Here is a 12,891-nt window from a genome sequence, read left to right on the forward strand (position 1 = left end):
CAGGAAGTATTCCATGTACTCTCAAGTAATCTCTCCTTCTCTATAGATTAATGCAACTGAGTGTTAATAAGTCTTTGACAACTGCTTATTCTCTCTTTAAATCTTAGTATTCTTAGTTCTCTGCATTCTTATTTCCTATACTTATATCTTCTGCTTCTTACATAAAATGTCATTTCTATTAATCTTTGTGTGACCCTGTTGAGACTACTCAAACTGGAAAACTTTCTTATAAATTTACCATATAGTCTGGTTCTGGTTCTGGTTGGATGTTATGGCCAATGGCTGTGACCTTAATTAGGTGTTCCCTTGAGGGATGATCACTTTTAAAGTAGACATTCAGGTTTTGTTTTTGAAATTCTGATACAATATTATCTAAATTATCAGTCATTTTCATAATTATGGTCAATAGAATTTTTGAAAGGAAAAAGCCATTTAATATGGGAGTACAATGGAAAATGCTTGCTCTCAAGTCTTCTCTACCGAATCAGATCATTTCATTTGCTCTGAATGCCCTTAAGTCTTTTAAAAAGTCATATGGATATGAATGCTTTATTTATTTATTTATTTATGCGGTACGCGGGCCTCTCACTGTTGTGGCCTCTCCGGCTGCGGAACACAGGCTCCGGACGCGCAGGCTCAGCGGCCATGGCTCACAGGCCCAGCCGCTCCACCACATGTGGAATCTTCCCGGGCTGGGGCACGAACCCATGTCCCCTGCATCGGCAGGCGGACTCTCAACCACTGCACCACCAGGGGAGCCCGAATGCTTTATTTTTATTTGAAATTTATTGTCTTAAAAGTTCAGCTCTAAAGGCAATTCATGTGATGAACTGCAGTACTAGGTTCTGACTCCAAAAACATTTATTACATGTGAGTTTTATGTACATAACCTGGGAATTCATATCTCTTTCTAGCAATTTCCCAGAACTTTGTATTGAACTAGCATCCATGAGTATTTCTAGAATTTTTCTAGAATGCATTTGCTATGCTAAAGAAAACTTTTAAATGATATCTTATGAAATTCATCACAGAATGAAGTCCAAATAATTGTCTCTGAAAACTTCTCAGATACTGTTTTTTGCAGTTTGGGAAAAATCTCTCCACAATTCTATAAATATTAAGTTGAAAGCATTACTATAATGGCTAAGAAAGCTTGACATCATCATAATTTGTTGTTCTGCTATTAGAAGACATACTCTAAACATTCTGATCTGAGTGAATTGAGGATTTTGTTCTCAATTCTTTTTCACAAAATTTGGAAAGAACCACTTTGGGCTTATCTATGTACAGTTGTACTCAGTCACTGATTTCTAGATTATGGATAAAAGCAATTAGATCTTGGTTAAAAAGGGATGGCTTTTGCTCTTTGCTTTAAGATACTAACAAGTATTTCAATAGCTTTTTTTTTTGGCCATGCCACCAGGCTTGTGAGATCTCAGTTCCCTGACCAGGGACTGAACCTGGGCCACAGCTGTGAAAGCCCGTAATCCTAACCACTAGGCCACCAGGGAACTCCCTCAATAGTTTTTTTTACAAATAAATATCAAAATCAAGCATGTTTACCTGGCATAACCTCAGGTATACATCTTATTCTTATAAAAATTATATTGGGTTTGACTCTAGGGTGCCTCAAGCACTAAGTGTCTCTTGGGAGTTCAAAGTTTCATTTATCATTGTTAATAGAATGGCCATTATATATAATTTCAGAAAATGGAATTTAGAGACCTGACTTTAAGAAAAGCAACAAGTGCTTCCAGATCTTATTTTAAAACCATTTTCTATTATCAGAGGGAAAAAGTACTAGACATTTAGAGTCTTAAAAAAAATGACCTCCATCCTATATTTTACTGAATGCTTATAATTTTTTATTGTCACATGATGAAAGGGTGTAAGTGGGACTGATCTGGCTTACTTAAAAGCAATTGAAATGAAAACAAAAGTCAATAAATACTCACTGCAATTTTTATTTTTACTGTGTCTCTCCTAATGAATATATATTGCTGACATCTTTGATGGAGAAATTGCCTAAAATGCCTGTTCACCTTAGTGATGCTGTGAAAATAAAAGTTGAATTTCATCTAATAAATGTGAATTGTAGTCAATATTCTGATGATCACTCCTGCCTAAAGGTCTGACTCAAGGACTACTGCCAGATGAACAAATAGCAGGGTTTCACTCTTTAAAAATATAGAAAGATGGCTAATGTATATAAAACAAATTAGAATAGGAGCTAAAATTCATTGAGTGCTTACTATGTGCCTTGGAGATTTTACATATATTTTCTCAGAAAACAACACAACCTTATTAAAAATAGGCAACTGTCTAGGCTTTGATCATTTGAAACAGGTTTTATGCTTTCTTTGTTAGCATTTACCTTAAAACTAGTTTGTTCCAGAGAAGATTAGCCTGTTCTGTGTACAAGGAAACCCAGATCTAATTTCAAATTTCTCCCAATTTTCAGGTAGAATATACTGTTTAAAACATTTTACAGAGCAATTCTGGAAGTTTGTTTTAGTCTTTTGAACACTTTCAATGCAGATATCTATTGGCAACATAAAGTTTCGAACAGTACATCTGCAGCCAGAGAAAACTGAACAGTGCACTGAAGTTTTCAAAAATGTAAAGCTGTAAATTAGAAGCAAGCAATACCACCACAGACAGGTCACAACACTGCATTTACAGAATGCATCACCCACTCACTGTAGTAGGCCCTAAGTCCTACCCCTAAATTTTAATACTTTCGGTTCCATATACGTTGTAACCTTCTCTATAGGTTGCTAAATTCTGGGTATTCTGCGAGGAAGTTGGGTTAAAAGTCTGTGCACTCTTTGCCACCTTCATTCTCTTCGCTTCTGCCCTGGACTTGTAACAGAACTCTATCAAAGCCACCAGCATTGCCAAGCCCAAGCCGCCAACCAGAATGTAGAAGACGCCTGCTACGTTGCTCAGGCTCAAGGCACTCGTCTTGTCCTGGGGGGGATAAAGACACTTGAGTTAACTGTGCAAAGTCACATCCAGAAGATGAAAGAACACATGAAATCCAAACAGGTAATTAAAGTAAATGCTTAATTTAACCTGAAATTATTTAACATGTATAAGTCACTGGTGTAGCTTTATGGATTTAAACATAAAGCTTATAGGTCTTGGCAGAAGTGAAGTTATGATGATTACCAATAAATTGTGTGTAATTACATTCAATAAAATCTATAACATTTATCATTGCTAAATATACAATGAAAACCACTATACTTAGCCATATATAAGCATAGGCAGAAGTGGGCTTATTATTGTTAAGTTTCAAAATGACATTTTTAAAACCCAATTACATGTGAAGGAAACCTCTTTTGGCTTTCCCTCCATTAAAACATTTTTAATGTTTGATATTTCTTTTGAATAAATTTAACTGCATGCTTCCTACTTAAAGAACTAAAGGACTTTAAGCTAGCAGTTTCACATTTTGTTCATCATGACTTTACCAAAAACGTGCGAATAGTGTGCTAGGGTATATGTTATTTGTTCTTTTAGTCACATCTGTTCAAGAAATCTCCTGGAAAGTGTCACTTTAACATATACTATTTAGGAATAACTATATATGCAACACATTGGAAACTTTTTAAAAAGGTACTTTAAAAATATACAAATGTTTCCACGGTCAGTTGAGAACTAAATTATTTATGGACAGATTTATAACTATTTTTATTGACTTTAAAATATGATTCCATTTCACTTAGAAATGTTTGATCAGTTAATATTTTAGACATATTATTCTCCAGAGATTTAGAATACATATTATTTCATAATAAATTCAGAAATAGTCAAGCATATTATTGGAAGCATATAATTGCAATTAAAATTGTAACAAGAATTCATAATTTTTCATAAATTGTAAATATATATTGTATAACATTATTTGAATAAGTATTTTGGGTAGACTACCTGAAGGATGCCCCGTGGTCAGCAGTGTGTTTTGTGCAAGCTTAAATAGTTTTATTAGGAGAAGGTTTAATTTTAAAAATTACTAGGTACACTGTTCTCTTAGCCGTAACATCAACTGATTGGACCAAAAATTTAGGGTAACTTCATTTTAAAAATATTCACTTATTAAGTACTTTTGCTTCTCTAACTTTACATAAGGGCTTGAAATAGCTATTTCACTATTTGGCCAAGCTTTTCTCATTCCACTCTGGTTCAAAGGCAGACAAAAGTGATTAAAACACAGGGAGAAGCCTGAATAGAGATCAGTTAACATTACTTTGTCTCTTTCTTAAATTAACTGAGGTTCTCTTATATATGTAAGTCACTTATTTAATGTCGTAGAATAACCAATAATTTTTTTCTTTCTAAAAGAAGATACAGGAAAAAAATAAATGAAGATTTCAAGAATCCTCAACAATGCCTTTCAGGCATTATGTCCTATTAATTTGTGCAGGTATTTAGATTCACTGATAAATTGTTACATTTTTTTCTTTAAATGAAAATATAACTGTTTGTAACACTATTTTCATTTGTACTCAACATGATCAGGCCTATAGGTTCCTGCATTGTTCTAAAAAAAATTCATGAATGAGATCTTAGAAGCTGAAGATATTATTCATAAACATTGATTTATTAAAATAATTTTGATAGAACAGAATTGGAAGGTTTACTTTGTTTATCAGAACAAAAATATAATAGGTCATCTTCAAACTAAAGTGGAATGCTTGGCAAAATGGTGACAAAAGACTGAACTTCTGAATAAAATATATTTAATATTTAAAATATTCTTTCTGTAGATGACTGCTGATCAATTCCCCATTTCCTGTTCTGAGAATACATCAGTTCTTGAAATAATACATTTCATGGTCTTTGCCTCCAAAACAAACAAAAACCAAATCCGAAAGCACTATTTTTATTAGTGGTACGTATATTTGAGAATAATATAGGAATTTTATTATTTTATATATTTTTACAGTTAATTTGTTTATTTAAAAGCCTTAATATTGAGGAGCAGTTTGCAATTTTCTGAAAAGCTATAAATCTATGACATTAGCTTCTAGTTTAGGCAGTGTATAGAGAAACATTTAGTTTTTACTGTTTCCATATACTCTTGACAATTGCTCCCATTTACTGCTTTGTGAGCACAAGAGGAGGCCCCGAACTGCAGCGACTGACCTTGCTTCCAGAGTCCTTGGGTCCACATTCACCTTTATCGTACCACCATTTGTTTTTCAGCTTGTCTAAGACGCCTGCCTCACTGAGTTTCAAAACGGCAAGGTTTACAGGAGTTCTTCACGTGGAAAATAACATAAATAACATTATATATGTTATTTTATGTTATTCAAGTAAAACTACATTAGAATCGCATGGCAAAGTGACAGAGCAGAGGCCACAGTAGGTGTTATGTCTTGTACTGTAGGCCCAGGTTTCAAATCAGACATAAAACTGGGGCCTGCTCCATCGCTTTAGGTAACAGGCACATACTGCTAGGGACGATTTTTAAATAAAATGTATGCAATTACTGTGAATCCAAAACTATTAGCCTGGATTGGGTTTCTTGAGCATTTTCAGTTTTCCCACCATAAATGTGGAGTCATTCAAAATCCAGAAGCTCCTTTTTTTCTCTTTCAAAATTAATGGAAGTGGCTATATGTTGACAGGCTTAAAATAGAAGCTAGGTAGGACTGATTTCATTTCTTGCCGGCATTATGATTCAGCTAGTGGAATTTTACTCTATGCCTTAAATGTATGGCTACAGTATCCATCATTAAATTGACTCCTTTGCCACTCTCATCCAAGACCTAATTGAAAGAGGAGGGTGAGTCAGGTGTTACTGACAAAGGGCCACCTCATGCAGAGGAAAGTCCTTATAAGACAAATATGTAAATCATTAGTTTAAAGTATAAGCCCATGCTGATATATTCCTTCTGAATTGCAGTATTTAACTTAAATAATATCACCAGAAATAATTTTCATCTATCTTGAGTCTACCATATGAATATACCCTAAGTATAAAGTGCAGTAACTATAATATATTCTATAAATTCTTAGAACAAATACATGATAGGTTAGGGGTAACCAAGATTTTTATAAACAGACAAACTCCTCATACTATAAAATTCCATTTTTCTTTTCTACTGTCTTTGAGTCCTTCAATACTAAATATTATACAAGGAGTCTCAGAGAGGAAAGTTTCACTTGTCAGTCAGTGTCAGTGTTCTGAGGAACCTAAGAATTCTTCTGGCTTTCATTCCCATGTTAACCTGTGTGTGTGTAGAATAAAGCCTAAAAAGATGGATGGGAAGCAGTAACGCCTAGGATCTTCTGTTGTTACTGTTTTTGTGGTTGTTTGGTTTTTGTTTCTTTTTGCTTTTACATTCGGAGAGAGACTCCTTGCATTCCTCTTGACATTTTTAAGGCTGCCACAGTCATTTTGTCTGGCTGTATCTCCTAATGCTTCACTTCTTCTAGGAAATATTGAGTGCATTTGGAGAAATACAGCATACATTTATTTGGTTACCAAGGGATTAATTCTATGAACCTATCTACACAACTAGGTAATGCGTTAATAATTATGGTGATGATGATTCCTAACATTTACTGAGCACTCACTATGTACCAGGGACTATTAAAAATATTTTACATGTTTAGTTACTATTATCACCTGTATTTTACAAATGAGGAAACCAAAGCACAGAGAGGTTAACTCATCTAGTCAGCTAGGAAGTACCTGAATTAGGGTTTGTAATGGTCTGTGTAATTGAAAATATTAACAACAGAAGACTTAGGAAATAGGGGTTTCTGGTTAATTGAGTTTTCTAACAAACTAAAATCCATTTTTTTTGGTACTGTTTTTCTGAAAAAAGCTTCTAAAATATAAGTTTTTGTTTATCTGGTTTCTGAATTCAATTAAATTTTTGTATCAATGTCAAAAGATCTTACAAGGTTTATTCAATTTAAGCATATGCACTTGCCACATTCATAAAATATTATATTGTTTTTTGGATTAAAATCTAATGTCAGCATGATTTAACGCTTTGTACTAAAAACCTGAGTTTGGGTGTGGGGTGAGGATTATGGTTAATTGGGGTCCTTGGTTAGCCCCAGTTAATCTAGATTTTACTGTCTATAACCTCCCCACCCCCACATTACATCCCCCACTTCCATTTATGAAATGATTGTTACAAAACTACACCTGAGGGTTGGTTGGTGAACTGTGAACTCCTTGAGAATAGAAGCCACATCTCATTCATCTTTGTAAAATATTTACAAGGATATCTGACTCAGGGTAGGGGCTCTGTAAAATTATTACATTTAAATTATTCTGAATCCAGAACAAGCATTTTTGTTTAACTGATACTAAGGGTTTTTAGGTCCCCAGGCTAGCTCACCAAAGCCTTTTTAACGCACGTGTAAAGTACCTTATATTAGTCTATATTGTACTTCTTGCATGGGTTGTGCAGGGAGGAGGAGGACTTAATGCTGAAAAGAGAAGGAAAATGAAAGCAGTTTCCTTAAAGTTTCTTATAGATGGGACAGCTATTTTGAATCCAAAAATATGGATTAAATCAGCGGTCCCCAACCTTTTTGGCACCAGGGACCAGTTTCATGGAAGACAATTTTTCCAAGGGGTCGGGGGAGGGATGGTTCAGGTGGTAATGCTGGGGAGTGGCAGATGCAGTTTATCACTCGCCCACTGCTCACCTCCTGCTGTGTGGCCTGGTTCCTAAGAGGTTGCAGACAGGGTTGGCAACCCCTGGATTAAATGAAGACTGCCTTTGACTTATCTCTCTTCCTTCTTAAGGACCATTTCTCCTACCTGCTTCATTTTCCCCTTGCCTCTTTGTCCATTCTGCTATTCACTCCAGTAGTCTGGTTTTAGAGGATAAGATTAGATTGGAATTTTGAATAATAGATATTTATTAACAACCAAGCTTAATGGTCAACTGGTGGAATGTCAGGCACTGAGCAAGAAATTCATTAGTAGGAGAGTCCTTCTCCAATGGTTAGCTTCCCTTACTGGTCTTTGTTTACAACATTTTTTCCTGCTTATGAATGCATATGTTCCATAATAATCCCTTTATTATTGCATTGGTTTCCATGGCTGGGGAGAAGGCCATTTGCAAGTATAACATATTTTAAAGTCAGGAATGGACTGTATTCTTCAAAATGCCAAATTAAAAACTGGGTATTGTGAGATTTACTATAATTCCTAAAGAACTCATTATTTGGTAACAACATTTACAAAATGACTTAAAAATGAATATCCACATCCATGAGTATGCCTATTTTTATATATATTGGAGGAGAATAAAGTATAAAACAAACAGAAAAAAACAATAATTTTGTAGATATTATTAGCATTATGGGTCATTGATGATTACAAGTATTGCCAAAATTTCCAACTAGAACCTGGATTAAACAACTCACATAAAAATTGGCATAAAATTCTGTGTATCATTTGTGCTCAGACTAAATCATATCAGATTAATCAAAGGAGATATGAGTTTTAGACTTTGCAATGAAACTTTTAAATTGGTTCATTGCCAATTAGTAAATTTCTCTTATTCACAAGAATGAGTATGAATTTCTTATGACCATAAAAAAGGCCACAGCACAATAACATTCAAAGGAGTAATTTTTCAAACAAATTCATCCCCTCCCAAATCATGCCTTTCCACTTTATTTCATTTAACATACCAGACCTTTTTCCTTATTTCTTCTGTGGAGCCTCTGGCCTAGGGCTGCCTTGGTCATGCTCTGGGAATGGCTATCAGTTGAGTGGGGATGCTAATTATTTTGTGAACTGGAAGCTGCCACTGTGACTCCAAATAATTCAGTTGTTGATTATATTCAATCAATCAATCAACAGTGGGTATTTCTTCTTTTACCCATAGATACTGGTGCATAGCCCAGGTAAAGCAGAACTTTAATAATGTGCTGCTGTATGGGAGGCTGGAGATGTCTTTCCTTGTTATAATCCTGTAAATGACCGGTGGGTCAATTAGCCCCTCATTGGAACATATTCATGTGTGGTACAGCTTTCCATGCTTTCCCCCCTTTGCCAGATGAATCACTGTTAGGAAAGTTAATGTTTTCCTACTAAGATTCTGTATGTCAAGATCACACCAGATGATTTGTATACTTGTGCTGAGATCACTGAGTGTGCATTTCACACAATGTGCCTTGTAGATAAACTGGCAGTATTTAATTTTCTCTTCTGCTTTGGCTTTATACTTAGCAAAGGCTTAAGAGCCAGCCTCTTCCTCCAATTCAGTGCTTTTCCTCCTTTCACCTCTTTCGATAAAGATCAGGCCAAATGGAAGGGGTAAGTTTAAAAAGAAAATCAGTCACCCAAAGGAGCTATGGAACAAAAATTTAAAAGCAGCAACTATCTCCTGGTAATTTACTTTGATTCTAAGTTAGGTCAGGCCATTTAAAATACCACCTTTTAAAATAAATGCAGAGTAGGGTATTATTTTTATTACCTATTCTATTGGTGATAAATATTATATCAATATACAACCGACTAGAAATATTTTTCTAGTGTGAAAACAAAATTCCTGAGGGAAAATAGAACATACTGTAATTATATATGTAATTAACATACATTTTATGTTAATTTTTATAACATTTTAGAAAATGACTCAAAATATGAAATAACATTTTAGAATGTCATCTTATAGTTCATGTTTGGTGAAAGTAACAGGTGAAAGTACAGGAATAAGCAGTTTGATTTTTGAAAACTACAAGGTTAGCTTCATATATATTTCTTTGGACAACAAATATTTATTTGGTGTCCATTATGTACCAATGTTGGATGCAAACATTAAAATTCAATTGAGTTGTCCAATCCCTTATTTAAGTATAGTAAAATGACTTTTGTTACGTAGATTTTTCTATTATGTGTACATTTCTGCTTCTGCTTGCTTATTTTTCTCTGGAAAGAGTCTAAGAGTCTTTAATATACACTAAAACAGGAATTCATTATTCATTTTTTGTGGAAAATTTTATCTGTTAAGCAATGTTATACTTTGTTTATATTTGTGATAAAAATTAAAATTTGCAAACAAAGTTTTTCTAATTGAATAGAATATCTTCAGTTTTGTTTTCTCTGGTCCTATTAGAGTACATTTTCTTACATTTCTAATTTGCATAGAGGAGTAGATTATTAGTGTAAATGAGCAATTTTCTATTTATGTGTGTATATTATTTATGTATTCATATTTTTATGGAAGTGATCAGAACATTCTAGGCAAGTTGGGCCTCCAAAATATAAAAGAGTTAATACTTCTGAAGAAAACATACGGTTGCTGTCTTGAATGGAGGTGTCTTAAAGGGGAACCATCTCAGAAGAATCCCTGACGACTCTCTCTAGCTTTTCTCTGCTTTTTTTCTCCAGGGACTCAGATTCTCCCTCAGGATAGGAGATGGATGATCAGAATTGGGTCCACACAATTCTGTGTCTCCTCCTTTTTCATGCCTCCTTCTGCGGCCAGAATATTCATTTTGCAAAGTTTATTTTTTCTTCTCCTGCAACAGGGCTGTCTATAAGATGGAAATATACAAGTAAGCTGAATTTGAAAGGCTTTTCAGATCAGGATCGAGGGGGAAGTTACCAGCATTGGAAGAGGTTGAGGTTTGCAGCCTCTTTGACAGATATACCCTTTTTAAACAGAGCATAATTCTCTGGGTTTGGTGGCCAGGCAAGTGAGAGAATTTGTAGCCCAACCAAGAACCTGAAGATGAGCAGGACTACTTGTTTTGGGCAATTCTCTAGAATTTAAAAGAAAGAGTGTATATTTAAAATTTTTCAATGTTCTTACATACCAGTTGAAGATATGTAAGGAAAGAAAATTCAGTCAGAATATTCCCATCACTGGATTGTTTTCTTTACGTCTATCCACAGTGAAGAAGAGTTCTGGAACACTAGTTAATAACTTCTGCTTAGAAATAAAAGTAAAACATTATTTTATGAAGCTGGAAATAAGACAGGGATGCAGTAAAGATAAAGCTGAGTTGGTCTTAGTTTTGTAGCCGGATATTTCTTTAGTTTGACCCGTTATGGAAGGCAAAAACTGTCTAGTTCATATGATTACCTTTGATTTGTTATATAACTTGCTATTTAATGGAAGCCTGAGAGTTTTAAGTGGAGAAATGTCTTTCTGGTAGGTACCTGATTTAGTGGAGTCAGATTATTGTTATTACTTAAAAACATTTCGTGGCAGCTCTGGTGAGGAAAACAAGACAGACTGAACTTCTCTGTTCTCTCTCCTCTTCGCTAATTGCTCTTTCAAAAGCCTGCTTTCCAAAACGGAGGTTCCTAGGACTATGTCTGATCCATAACTTCTTCAGAGCCAGAGATTTTCAGTGACTATTTTAGTTAGGTTTGTTAGTGTGTCCCCAAATTGATATTGTTTGCAAATATTTTTGCTTTGACAGTAATTGCATACTTAAGTTTGTGAAGGGACTTGACTAGCAACTTCAGTGGTATTAGTAGGTCTAAATTATGTCTCCCAGCAGATGCACCTATTACTTTACATACTGTTTACCCGCTTTTGGTGACATTGAGGCTAACCTTGGAGTCACCTCCCCCGCTGCCACATTCTCCTTTGTCGTACCACCATTTGTTTTTCAATTTGTCCAAGAGGCCTTGTTCATTCAGTTTTAAAACTGCGAGGTTAACAGCATTTCTTGAAACGATAAAACATATTTTGTAAGAAACTGCACAGCTGTTAAGATGTTAGAAGGAATGAGGATTTAAGCTCTTTTATAAGCTTCTCCCAGACGCTAAATAAACCTCTCATTTTGTCATCCTGCAGCCCCTTCCACCAGGCAATTGTAACTTCCTTCAAAGTGTATTAAACCTGTAGCATTTGGTGTTGTTCACTTTCACAGTTCATTTCTTGTCAAGTAACTGACATCAACATCAACCAATTACATGGATTTTTTTTTTTTTTTTGCAAAACAGTAATAAACTTGAATTTACTAGTAATTGACAAAGAATTGTGTCTTGAATTCCTTTGCCTCTAAGAATGTCAACGACCCGTAAGAGACAAATGAAAATTCATTCCCAGAAGGAAAAACATAATTGCATAAACAAATCAGCAAATCAGCCACTAAGTTTTGTGTACTGATTTTCTGACAACAAAGAGTATGGCTTAATTATTATTCCTTTTATTATTTGTGTTGGTTCAGTTTCCTGGGCTGGAAGTCATAGAATAGTCAAGAGAAATGTAGTAGCAGCTCTCAGGGAGCTTATATTTGAATTTCGTGTTGATTCTTAAAGTCACTAGATGCTGTTTAGAAACCAGGATCACATATCCAATTTGACTGTTTAAATTATGTAATTAAACCACAGGAAGTCATGCTGCATTTGATATGGACTTCGCAAACAAACACTAGATTAGATTTCTTCCATGTTTATCTCTTTAGGGGAATAAGGGTAACACATTCTAATTATTCTCTAAAAGGATTAAAAAAAATGTGTCATGGGTTTTGCTTCCCATAAAACAAAGCAACCTCATGTTAATGAGTAGCATTTGAACATTGATTTGCAAGTGAAATATCATTTAGTTGATTAATAAAATGTCACATTTCACCACAAATCAGCCTATTAATGTATTTATTCTTTTAAAATGTTTTTGTAATATTTCAGGTAAATGATGTGCATTTTCCAGTGTTGTAATGGTCTGATCCACTTGGAGAGTAAACATTTCCCATGAGTAAACGACACACTTTGAGAGGATTAACACTTTTTTTTTTTGCGGTACGCGGGCCTCTCACTGTTGCGGCCTCTCCCGTTCCGGAGCACAGGCTCCGGACGCGCAGGCTCAGCGGCCACGGCTCACGGGCCCAGCCGCTCCGCGGCATGTGGGATCTTCCCGGACCGGGGCACGAATCCGTGTCCCCTGC

The 12,891-nt window shown here is 35.0% G+C and overlaps 1 protein-coding gene across 3 annotated transcripts in view; it reads right to left on the reverse strand.

Annotated features, from left to right (window-relative positions):
• Nucleotides 1-12,891, reverse strand: part of GRIA4 (glutamate ionotropic receptor AMPA type subunit 4) — a 521,547-nt gene that overhangs the window by 4,004 nt on the left and 504,652 nt on the right. Inside the window, exons 15-16 of one of the 3 annotated variants that reach the window (XM_029208112.1) lie at nt 5,152-5,266; nt 2,836-2,970 (exon numbers count right to left, since the gene is read on the reverse strand). In XM_029208112.1, the coding sequence (XP_029063945.1) occupies nt 2,836-2,970; nt 5,152-5,266 (250 nt within the window). Of the gene's footprint in view, nt 1-2,722; nt 2,971-5,151; nt 5,267-11,554; nt 11,670-12,891 lie in introns of all 3 variants that reach the window. The other 2 variants (XM_029208114.1, XM_029208113.1) reach the window with 2 other exon arrangements.

This window comes from Monodon monoceros, unplaced genomic scaffold (genome assembly GCF_005190385.1).
Source record: "Monodon monoceros isolate NGI ecotype Baffin Bay Population unplaced genomic scaffold, NGI_Narwhal_1 Super_Scaffold_7, whole genome shotgun sequence".
Taxonomy (NCBI): Eukaryota; Metazoa; Chordata; class Mammalia; order Artiodactyla; family Monodontidae; genus Monodon; species Monodon monoceros.